The sequence below is a fragment of the Oryza brachyantha genome, chromosome 4 (assembly GCF_000231095.2).
Source record: "Oryza brachyantha chromosome 4, ObraRS2, whole genome shotgun sequence".
Lineage (NCBI taxonomy): Eukaryota > Viridiplantae > Streptophyta > Magnoliopsida > Poales > Poaceae > Oryza > Oryza brachyantha.
Genome location: NC_023166.2, coordinates 21,503,273 through 21,515,829, shown reverse-complemented (window position 1 = coordinate 21,515,829; position 12,557 = coordinate 21,503,273). Strand labels below are relative to the sequence as shown.

Here is a 12,557-nt window from a genome sequence, read left to right as displayed (position 1 = left end):
TGTCATCTAAATAATCATAAAAATATGAAAAAAAATTAATAAAATAGTTTGATATGAGTTATACCACTTCACCAACATGCAAGTTTAAATTGAGAGGCAACCATGCATGCATCGATCTGTAGCATCAGTAATAATCCATACATGAGCAGCCACTGAAACTCTGAGGCTTCAGTAATTCAGAATAATGTTTGAATTCAGCTTGTCGTTTGTACTGAAATCTCTGTGCAACTTTTGATCCTCTCGAGCATCTAATCTGGTCCAGTTGTAGTACACTACGAAGTGATAGCTGCCTCCCAGTCCCTGCAACTGTGAGCAGTGAAGGTGGTTTTGCGTAACTATCTGCTGCTGCTCTGCTGTCTGTTGGATGAACTAAGGGGTGTTTAGATTGAGAAAATTTTTGGAAGAAGTGTCACGTCGAATGTTTGACCGGATGTCAGAAGGAGTTTTCGGACACGAATGAAAAAACGAATTTCATGGCTAGCCTAGAAACCGTGAGACGAAGAATCTTTTGAGCCTAATTAATCCATCATTAGTACATGTTGGTTACTGTAGCACTTATAGCTAATCATAGACTAATTAGGCTCAAAAGATTCGTCTCAAGATTTCTTACATATCTGTGCAATTAGTTTTTTTTTCATCTATGTTTAATACTTTATTTAGGTGTCCAAAAATTCGATGCGATGTTTTTGGAAAAATATTTTAAGAAGTAGACAAGGCCTAACTGAATCTGACAGGAGATTTTTCGGTGCTCTCTGAAGAAAATTACGCGACATTGTATCTTTGAAGCTTGCTTCCTGGCATCAATTCTCTGATACTGTTAACACTTGTATAAGCTTAGTTATTCCATTTTCTTCCAACGTTGTCCTGCTCCAGTTTTTGTGATTCGGATATTTAACGACTGGGACAGCCACATGAGAAATCTGAAAATGTAGCAACCTAATCGATGATGTATAACAAAGAATATGTGCACACATCACACCTGCTGTCTCGGCCAAAAAATGCTTCCAGTGCAGAAGAGATAGTCTGAACCTGTTGGAAATCTCTGAAACACAAAGGGGTTGAGCACTTGAGCTAGTGTACATACATATCAATCAAATAATCAGGATAATGAAAGCACAAGGCAATAAACACCAGAGGACTTTTTCCACATGACAAGTAAAAAGGCATGCCAAAAATATCTCAAGATATTTATCTCCCATTTATGCAAAGACCTGTTTCATTCCTTCATCGGATGAAAGAGAGAGTCAGAAAGAGGGAGAAATTGGCCGTCCTTTTCAGTTCGGCTGTGTTAAGATAACCACCACCTACCTTGTGGTTATCTCTCTCTAAGATCGGTACCAGTATTTAATCAAAGGGGAAGTAGTCTTGATTAATTAGCTGCCAAATACCATTGCAGTAGCCTAATTCAGGCAAATCAGGACAAATATCAGTTACTGTGCATATGTATATATAGATCAGTGGATTAATAAAGCAAGAAGCATCATGGAACTGATGATAGCTACATATAACCAGCCGGTCCAAACTCCAAATAAATGTGGTTGCTGCTGTCCTTAATTTTCTACTTCTCCCGGTCTCAGGCTAACTTGGACGACGGAAAGCATTTCACCCGACGCACCACGAAATCATTATAGGATAAGCTCAATCGTATCAGCGAATACAATCACATTAAGTACCATTCATTCGTCCATAGTTAAATTCGCAGTTGCAGCCTGTCTGCTTCAGATACAAGTCAAAATGTTGGGGGGGAATGAATGAATATGCATAGGAAATCACGTGGAAACAAACAAACAAACGAACTAATCTTATACAGTGCAAGCACTAGTACTAAATCTGCATCTTGGTTCTTGTTTAATGCTAATGATACTCCTGGTAGCTCCCCCAGAAAATTAACAAAAACGAGGCACACGAGTGATTCAGAGAAGAGATGGGTCTACATCGATCGCCGGATAAGATCTGCCATCCCCACCAGCCACCAGCACTGAAAAGATGATGGTGCAAATGGATTGATTCAGAAAAAGATTACTACGAAATATTAATGGATCGAGTACTCCATGAGACAGCAACCAGCACCAACATGGCTGCTTGCAGCTGAAAAGTATGCAGACATAAACAGATAGTGCAGCAGCCACTACCGCTGGCAGCAATAAGAAGAATTCAGTTTGTGCTGTGATTGAGTCAAGCAACGCTATAGTTTCTTATTTATTCCGCGCATTGAAGAATATATATATATATATATATATATATATATATATATATATATATATATATATATATATATATACTTGATGTACTTGATGCTTCGTGGGCATTAATTTTTGGTTGGTTCGATCCGTGGCTTCTCTCTTTTCATTTTTTTACTCGCTTTCGTGGGCGTATCTAATGCTGAGCTACCATGTCGATTGATATGTTTCAAGAATATAATGTTAATTAATTAATTAGTCGGGTGGGGAGCAAGCATCGATCGATCATATCGTGCCTCTGCTTAATTGCATGCTGTGATCAGGATCGGATTCTGCTTATATATTGCTATCTAGTTCTCTGACGTTCTGAATCAACGATACTCTGGAGAAATTAGGCTGCTAATAATGCTCAGGCTTACTTGGAAATATTCATTTTAGTTAGTACCATTTTTCAATTAAGAGTAGATTGAATTTCTTTCTAGGCCGGTGTGCAGTGAAGTATTCCCTCCACCTTTTCCTTATTTAATTTAATTGGCTTTTCAATTTAAGTATGACCATTTATTTTATTAAAAATATTTAATTATTAGATATCCCATCGTGATTTGATTTATCACTAAAGACTCTTTAGACTCTTTAAACATAACTTATAATTTTGTTTTATTTAAAATTGATTCTCGGTTTTAAACCATAATTTATTTTTTAGTCTTAGTTTTTTATCACTAAAAATGTATATATATAAATTTAATTTTCAGACTATTTTTTATTTGCAAAATACGTAGTTCGGCTTTTTTTTTCATAAAACTACCAAACATTCACCCCTACGACAGCTTCATATATTTGTCATCCTTATCATCGTACATGCATGTAGATGTGTTTCGGGATGAGGGAGCACCTGTTTGTTTATTATTTGTTTATCTAGAGAAAAATACATCGTTATAATGATTAAGCAGTAGAAGTGGTGATTAGTTGGTTTTTCTTGCAAATATCAAACCATATATTTACAAAGAAAAAATAATTTATAAACAAAAATTTTATATACGTATTTCTAGCGATCCAAAAGCTAAAAAATAAATTTTAATAAAAAAACTCAAAATTAAATATAAATTTAAGATTATAAATTTAAACTTTAGCTTATAAACCTGAAAATAATTAGGTGGTATATGGTTGGGATAGATAGCAACGGGCATGCAATGAATGGAGCGTATCTTCAAGAGAGACAAGTGAAGACGAAAACGTGCACTACTCTAGGGTTCATTTTCGCAGCTGGTGAGAATTGAATGGATAGAGTTACGTAGCTAGTAATGATGGACAGGTGGCCAGAAACCAAAACCGTTTGAGAAATCCAGAGCTGCGTTAAAGTTACGTACTGCGATGGAACTGTTGCTGCGACGCTGAGCATCACACCAGATCAGCTATTGCATCGTTCATTTTGAGAAAAAAAAAAAGGATTGAGCTTAAAAGTTAAGCTGTAGCATAACATTCATCTCATCTGATTTATATTAGAAGAGAAAAAAGTCATATTTAGATATTCCCTCCATGCTCCGAAGAGTGTCATATATGGATAATATGCTCGAGTACAGTGAGACATGAAGAAAATTATTTTAGAGGATCATCCAAATAAAGATATAAATGATCAAATTTAGATGAACTATTGGATGCTATGACATATCTTTTATTTTTTCTTATACTTATATTTATAAGTTAAAATTTAAGTTTTTATTTTTAAAGTTAAAGTTGATTTAGTAGTTTTTTCATCATACTTTATTGTTGGTCTTGATTTTTAGATCATTAAAACACGTATATAAAATTTTTTTCATAAATTATATTTTTTATAAATATATTGTCTGAACTTTTTTCGTCAAAAAAACCAACCATCACACCCTTGGTTTAGTTTGCTTGCATATTTCGTGGTCGTTGTATCCATGAACAAAGCAATGGTTGGGGATGAATGGCGACTGACGACTGGCGACGTCTGAATCATACTACAGAGCCAGGTCTCCAGGCCTAGCCCAACTAAACCTGCAACACCAGTCTCAAATAGGCCCAGCCCATGACCTAGTTGCAACTTGCAATAGGAATAAGTCCACTTTGACTCCCTCAAGTAGTCTGAATCTAAGGGCCTGTTTAGGGAGCTTCGCCCAGCTGCAGGCTGTTCCCAGAAGCTGCTTCTGCCAGAAGCTGCTTTAAACGGTCTACAGCTTCTAAGAATATGTAGTTACATATTCTGAAAAATAAACTAAGAATCCAGAATCTGAAGAAGCTGGGTTTAAGAGCTTTCCAGATTCTCAGAAGCTGGCTACCTAGCAACTGCTTCTCAGAATCTAAAGCTCCTCCAAACAGGCCCTCATACATGACCTTAAGCCGTAAAACTGGATATTTCAACCCTCAAACTATTAAAACCAGTGTAATTTGACTCTCTTGGCAGTTTTGAAGGGTGGTTTTGCTGACGTGGCGGTGTTGACCTAGTCTTGATCTCACGTGGTGCTTACGTGGCATTAGAATTAACAAAATATCATTGGGACCCATCTGTCATTCACACACAAGCGAGCTGTTCCTTTGCCTTGCGTCGACGGACACCACGCCGAAGCAGCCCATCCCACTCAGCCGCGAGAGCACGGCGACGACGAGCTCCGACACGTCGCACTCGGCGCGCACCGCCACCCTGATGCTCACCTCTCGGGACCGATGCGACGCCAACGAGCCGGCGATGGCCACGTCGACGCGTATCCTCTCCGACGACTCCTCGCCGCTGCCACCGGTCTGTTGGGGCTCGCCAGCAATGGCATGCATGGCGAGTTGCGCCTCCAGCTGTCGGTTCTTCTCCTCGAGCTCCGACACCTGCAATATCAGCTTGTCCATGTACTCAGTCGTGTTGGCGAGAACCGCCGCCTTGTCCCTCTACAGATGATCGATTGGTTGATCAAAGTTGCAGATCGCATTGAGAAAATAGTGTAATTAGAGATGAGTAAGCGATGCTTGATCTTGATTTCTTGTACCTTTGATCCGGGTGGGAGCAAATGCCCTGAGCGTCTGGAAGCTGTCGTTATCCACTCTCGCCGGTGACGCTCCGAGATCATATGGTGCAGCTGGCTGCTGCTGGTCGGCGGAGGGGGCGGCGCGCGTGTCTCGCTGGCGCACTGCCGCGAGCTCCTAGTTGTGCGTTGCTGTGTGCACGCTGGCCAGGAGCGAGACCGCTTCAACTGCCATCGACCGCCACCACTCCGGCCCTACTCGTGCCCGCGACAGCCGCCGCGGCCCCGCGCCCTGGACCACCGCCGCTGCCTCCCCATGGTCGCATCTGCAGCTGACGTGGCCCAGTGCCTGCGGTCGCTGCCACTGCCAATGCCTCCCTGTGGCGCCCCACCACTGCTCCACCGAAGGGAGAGAAAGAGATTGGGGAGGAAGAATAAGAAAGAGAGAGGATGACATGTGAGCCCCACTTGCCAATAAGCGCCATGTTAGTGAAACCACCCTCCAAAACCGTCAAATGAGTCAAATTGCACCGGTTTTAATAGTCGGAGGGTTGAAATATTCGGTTTTACAACTTAGGGTCATATATTAGATTCGGACTACTTTTGAGGGAGTCAAAGTGGACTTATTTCACCTGACTTCTATACTACAGGTCCGTCTGGTCCATCTCCTAGTTGAGGCCATCCGATATTATATCCGTTTTATTAATACAAGTGCCAATGAATATATTTAAATATATAATATGAATATATATATGAAACAGAGTCGGGAAAGTATAGGCCATCCAAATCCTGCTGCAACACACGCTTAATTAACTTTCCCTTGCAAATATGGTTGTGCCACTGTTACAACGAGCAAGAAGAACAACTCGAGAAGAATGGCGACATGACAATTGACTGCAGCGCAATCAGAGACTAGACATGGAATAATCTGTCATCTTCATTAGGGAGAAACAATTCATTGATTATTCATATTGTGTATGAGACTCATACATGATGCATGATCAATGTAATCTCCTCTCCTACCTACCATCCTAGGGACCATTAATTGATCTCGCTTGTTAATGGTTGGTTGGTATTAATTTGTTTGTTTGATATATATCGTCCTGATTAACTAATTAGTTCTGCTTCATTCTTCCATCTCGTACAGATCATCCACCAAGCCGTAATGCGCGCGCGTGTGAATTAGCAGCCTAACTACTGGAGCACTAGTTAATTAATTAGAAACCGCAAGAACGATGGATGTATCTATCACTGCGTCGTGAAGAGGCTGTCCGATCCGATGATTCTTCAGCTGACTGCGCCGCCATGGTGGTGGTGGCAGCAGTAGCAGCAGCAGCGTCACCTTCTTCATCTCGTTGCTGCTGCTGCTGCTGCTGCACCACGACGACGACGTCGATATGCTGGTGGTCGTCGCCGACCTTGGCCGCCTCGACGGCCGTCTCGCGTCCCTTGCCCCACAGGACGGCGTAGAGGCCGATGACGATGAGGACGGCGCCGAGCAGGGTGCCGAGGTGCAGCTTCTCGGCGAGGAGGAGGGAGCCGAGCACGGCCACCACCACCAGCATCAGCGGGTTGAACACCGACGCGAACAGCGGGCCGCGGCGCTTGACGCACCACGACAGCACCACCAGCATGACGCCGGAGGCGAGCACGCCGGTGTACACCACCGACAGCAAGCGGATGTCGAGGCCCAGGCGCCACTGCGCGGCGTCCCTGTCCAGGCAGAGCGCGAACGCCGCCGACTGCGCGCCGCTCATCACGCACATGAGCGCCGTGCTGGAGTAGTGGAACGGGTACTCGCGGCTCAGCTTGGCCTGCAGGATCAGCCACAGCGCGTAGAAGAAGCAGCTGCCGATCACCAGCATGGACCCCATCACGCGGTTCCCAGCCGCCGCCTCGCCGGCGACGGAGGTGCTGTGGTGGCGCGACTGCAGGGCGGCGACGAGGTCGAGGTGGGTGTGCCAGGGTGTGACCTCCGCCCCCTTGTAGAATGTGAGCAGCATGGCGCCGCCGACGCCGATGAGCGTGCCGGCGACCTTGGCCTGTCCGGCGGCGGTGCGGATGGCGAGGCGCTCGTAGCGGAAGAGGACGGCGAGCACGAAGGTGATGGCCGGGATGAGGTTGGTCATGGCGGTGGCGAAGGTGGCCGACGTCAGCTTCATGCCGGAGATGTACAGGTTCTGCGCCAGCGAGCCCCTGCATGCATGCACGCACACAAAATTAGTCCACGTCAGCAGAGGCACGGGCACCGGGAAGCGACACGTAGGAATGACTACGTAGTGTGTTATCCACGTAACACGTACGTACGTATGTGGTATGTACGGACATATGGATGCATAGAACTGTGCAGCCTAGATAGATTGTGTGACGAGGGCTACAAATATATGAGTACATATATAATTGAATTGAATTTAATCCACCGGTTAAGTTAGCTGCTACGTCATCGTCAGTTGCATCGATATGCACGGCTAAACTTGCCGTATACCTGCTGCTGCCACGTATACTGCCTACTACTCCCTCTCTCTCCGTCCCAAAATAAATCAATCTTTCTTTACTTTTTAGCTGTAATGTTTGACGCATCGTCTTATTCAAATAAATTTTATGATTAATATTTTTAGTTTTATTAGATGATAAATAATGAATAGTATTTTATGTGTGACTAATTTTTTTAAAAACAAGATGGATGGTTAAACATTGGACACAAATAGTTAAAAGTTTGTTTTATTTTAAGACAGAGACAGATGGAGTACTAAGATATTTGTGCTAGTTAATTATAGAAACAAATGGTAAATATAAAGCATTAAGTGATCAGGTAGCCTAGTTTGAATTTGCAGTGGATAGTGGGAATACAATTAAAGTGCAAAAGAAGCAAGGAAAAAGTGCATAGATTTGGATCAACGAGCTAGTGTAGGCAACACGAACACGAGTACTGGAAATAGGAAAGCTAGTAACTCATGAAATGCACGACACTACCCTCATCTCTCGATCTCTTTTTTAATCAAAAGAGATTATATATACAGGCAAAATAATATAAATCTGTTATATGTGGAGAGTAAATATATAGTTATAGCATGTGTGGTTTAATTTTGTGCAAGTGGTTACCCGCTTCTGTCACGGCAGATCAGTACATGTGGTCGCTGCAATCCTTCCCATCTCATCTATAGGCTGGCTGGCTTTAGTTTGCTGCTTTTTTTGCAGAGAAAACAACGTAGCTAAAAAGGATGGTGGTGAGGCGGCCTAACGTTCTTGTCACCCGGCAGGCACCTCGTGACGGGCCCACCGACCACATCGATCTACATTACACTTACTACTAATTAGCATATCTAATATATGTGTGTGTATATATAATCTATATATGGAGTATATATATGCGCGTGTGGTAACCAGCTAGCTAAAGCTGCATATATATGTGTGTTTATGCATGCGTGCATGCAAATCAAAAGCAGCTAGCTCGCCTAAATTTTCCGGCGGGCAGGCAGGCAGACAATGCGAGCGAGCGACCGACCCATTTCCGTTACTCCTTCTCCTCTGTCTTTAAATATTTGAGGGTATTAATTTTTTTATACATGTTTAAGCATTCGTCTTAATCAATATTTTAAAAATTTAAAACTATATATATATATATAAGTATACTTAATAATAAATAAAATAATATAAAATAATTAATAATTATGTAAATTTTTTTAAATAAGATGAATGGCCAAACGTGTATAAAAAAGTCAACTGCGTCTAACATTTAGGGACGGAGATGATAGTATTTCCGATGGCTTGCTGTACATATATATTCGTTACTTATCTAGCGATATGTTCAACGCTCTTATACATATGTACATACAGAAGCAGTACAGTAGAGTGCAGTGCAGTGCAGTGATTGATTATATTAATTACCCGACGAGGCCGCAGACGAAAGACAGCATCAGCACCCTCCACGTCATCTTCGTTCTGTTCTTCCTGCATAAACCCACACATTATTAACAGATTGATTACATATTCTGAATACACGAGCTAGCCAAGGAAACGACTGAGCTGAGTGATTTCCCTTTTTTTTTCGAAATAAAATAGAATTATGCATGCATGGGGCGCTGATCAAGGAAAACAAGAGTCGTCTGGCCGGGTTCTTGACATGGTCATTCAAAACAGGTCACATGTTGTTTTACACAAATCAAAGACAAATAACTTTATTTGAGGAAAATATGTATATAATACACTAACTAAATATATCATCGATCGGTATATATGAAGAACTGAAGGAGTTGGGAATAATACAACACAGTTTCATAATATAATAATTTATTGGAGTAGTATCTCAAGAACAGAAGAGAGCAGAGCAGGGTGAAGAAGAAGAAGAAGAAGAAGAAGAAGAAGAAGAAGAAGAAGAAGAAGAAGAAGAAGAAACCTCTCGATGAAGTAGGCGAGCGGGGCGAGGACGGCGGAGGCGAAGAGGTAGCGGTAGGCGACGAGCACCCTCATGTCCATGCCGTCGCACACCACCGCCAGCTTGTAGAAGATGTTGACGCCGGCGAACACCACCTGCACCACCACCATCGCCGCCACCGGCTTCACCCCCTCCGCCACCCCGCCGGCCCCCATGCTTAATTCCGACTTTAATTAATTCGATCAATTATTCAACTATCTATCTACCTATATATATACTAGCTGCCGGCGTATGATCGATCAATTGGATCGTAGGTGGTGGATTGATGTGGATCGTCCAGAGGAAGGCGCAGATCCAGGCGATCGACGAGTGTGTGGGGATGGTGATCGTGTGTATATATAGATAGACAGACACACAGGGAGAGTGAGAGATGGATCCATGGAGCTTTAGCTGCAGCTGCTAGCTGACCGGACTACTGGGTACGTATTTCGTGTAATTTCTTTTTTGTACTATATATGTATTTTGTGTAATTTTTTTTTCTATAAAAAAAGGATCTTTGTATAACAAAATTTTAACTTTACGTCAGTTAAACATTCATGTGTATACTTATATAGCTATCGATCCGAAAACTCAAAGTTTTTAGACATTTCAAATAGGGTCATGGTCTCAAAAACTAATCTTTAGCAGCTTTTGTTTTCTCACATGGTGTTTGTAGACAATAAATAGTAGAACTAAGGGATTTCCCACACAATTTTGTACCAGGAATTAATTATATAGTTAATTTGGATCTCTATTATGCAGCTGTATTGTATACATGCAACTAACTGTATTTTGTATCGAATAGATATGAAAAGACCGCAAGTTGGACATGGCTGTCTTCAAAAAGCTACTCCAGTTAACTAAAGGGGCTTCACATGCATGCGACTTGTCATAGTATGGGTGTGACTTGTGCGTGCGAGATGAACTCGCCCTCGTCCACTGATCGAAAGAAGCTTCGCATATGCAAATGCAAATGCGTGCGTGTGGAATTATTACGTACTCATCTCCTCCACTCGATCGATCGCCACCGCATTATCTTTCTTTGCGGCCGGGTGCATGGGGGAAATCAGGTGCTGTCCTTTCGGTACCATACAAACCTCATGGTTCCTCCTACGTTATACGTACACGTAGTATACGCCATATTTGGTTGAATCTATCTATACAACTTTTGTATTTCATGTCTTTTAGTCAGAGCCGGCACTAGGCCGTGTGAGTGGTGCAGCCGCTCTGGCCTCCAAATCGTACAGGTCTTAACTCCTGCAATTTTGATATAAGTATATATGTACAAATGTTTTCTATATACGTATTATTTCTGAATGCAATTTAAATGTCCATGACAATAATTCATAAAGTAACAATCTCTCTGTTTTTATTTGACGTCATTGACTTTTGAGTGCTTACTCGTCAAATTCAAAAAAATCGCATAACTAATAATATTTTGTTATTTTGATTTTTTACTAAAAGTACATTAAACATGTCCTATAATTTTTTTTATATGTTTATATAATTATTTTAAATAAAACTAATTATCAAGCATAATATAATAATCAATTAATGATGTTAAATATAAAAAATTAGAAGGAAGCAGTTAATGCATGGTGGTCGGTCAGTGCATTTGTTAGTGTTCGTCCGATCGAGTGGAGAGATGAAAACAAAGCCCCAGTCCACCAATATCTATCGATCGGTCATACGAGGATACGCACGTAGGAGGTATCCAAATCAAACAGCACTTAATTAATAGACCAACATGCTTAATTTAAGCATGCGGCCGGATTGCCCATATATACACGTGAACATACCATAACTCGTGTGCTTAATTAGCTCTGCTGAATGTTCAACTTTTAAGTTGCAAGTACCAAATTCAGCGCAATCTGCTGCTTGCACGTATGTTTTACCCACCATCTTTGTATTCTTTTTAAACTAAAGATGAAAGATTATATAATTTATATGATAACTATTTGATGCAGATGATATATTTAGTTTCTACAAGTTAAAAATATATTTTATAAAGATAAAATAATAAACTTTATATAGATATTTTTTTAAAAAATATATCCTTTACCAGTTCAGAAAATATGCACGTAAAAACCCGAGCAATAAACTCAACATAATCCTGGGAAAAGAACAAACCCATATAGCCCAATCTTTCTACTTCCTTCTACCCAAAAAAAGAAAATGAAAAGGTGGCACTACTCAATCTAGTTTTCTACACTTGTGGCACTGAGTCGTGATCGTACAACACTAGCTTGCATTAGTGCACGCCAAGAAAAAAACAATTAACGCAGATTAAGTACATGAAACCACATAGAAACATGTTGAGATGATAGGAGAGGCGGCATGAAAACGATGCCTCTTGTCTGCCTCAAACAAAAAGCACTACTCATGTCTTCTTGTCCATGCTGCATGCAGCTACCAGTAGCTTTCACGCAACCTTTAGTTTTGGCATATATGTACGCCCTGCCCTCTCTTTTAGATTTTGATTTATATGTTTTTCAAACTACTAATTATTGTGTTTAGTATGAAAAGTTTGTATATGAAAGTTCATCATTTGATCTTTCTGAAATATTTTTTAACATTATACTAGTAGTTAATATAATTATTTATATTCTCGAATAGTTATCACAAAATTAAATAATCTAGGAAAAACTAAACATCTCACGAGAAAAGGAAGACAGTGCAGCAGCAGTAGTAGTATGATGCATGCATGCTACGAGGAGTATATATAGTGATAAAATTAATGAAGAGCCACGTCCATTTTCATCATTTATTCGCACAAATTAATTAATTTGCAGTATGAAAAGAAAGATTATATTCTTAATTACAAAGAAAGCTGCTCGATTATATGCAGTACGTACCTGTTAAGTTTCATTTGGAATAATATTGACATGTTGTAGTATTGCACTTAGTACCACAAAATTAAGATATTAATTTCAGGAGAAAAGGCATATATTCTTAGGTAGCAAGGGCGCATGCATGCATACGCTGACATCA

The 12,557-nt window shown here is 41.0% G+C and overlaps 1 protein-coding gene across 1 annotated transcript; it reads right to left on the bottom strand.

The window, feature by feature from the left end:
- Positions 1 to 5,940: 5,940 nt before the first annotated feature.
- LOC102715938 (WAT1-related protein At1g68170-like) lies at positions 5,941 to 9,912 on the bottom strand. The gene is made up of 3 exons (XM_015836402.2): positions 9,549 to 9,912; positions 9,041 to 9,103; positions 5,941 to 7,348 (listed from the first exon to the last, which is right to left on the bottom strand). Exons 1-3 carry the CDS (start codon positions 9,740 to 9,742, stop codon positions 6,370 to 6,372), a joined length of 1,236 nt encoding a protein of 411 aa, XP_015691888.2. The 5' UTR covers positions 9,743 to 9,912; the 3' UTR covers positions 5,941 to 6,369.
- Positions 9,913 to 12,557: the final 2,645 nt, after the last annotated feature.

What these genes read in the sequence shown, in the direction of transcription:
- LOC102715938 (XM_015836402.2), bottom strand. Translation starts at nt 9,742, where the DNA reads ATGGGGGCCGGCGGGGTGGCGGAGGGGGTGAAGCCGGTGGCGGCGATG. An exon ending in CTCGCCTACTTCATCGAGAG is followed by an intron (nt 9,104 to 9,548) that starts GTTTCTTCTTCT and finishes GGGTTTATGCAG; the next exon opens with GAAGAACAGAACGAAGATGA. An exon ending in TTCGTCTGCGGCCTCGTCGG is followed by an intron (nt 7,349 to 9,040) that starts GTAATTAATATA and finishes GCATGCATGCAG; the next exon opens with GGGCTCGCTGGCGCAGAACC.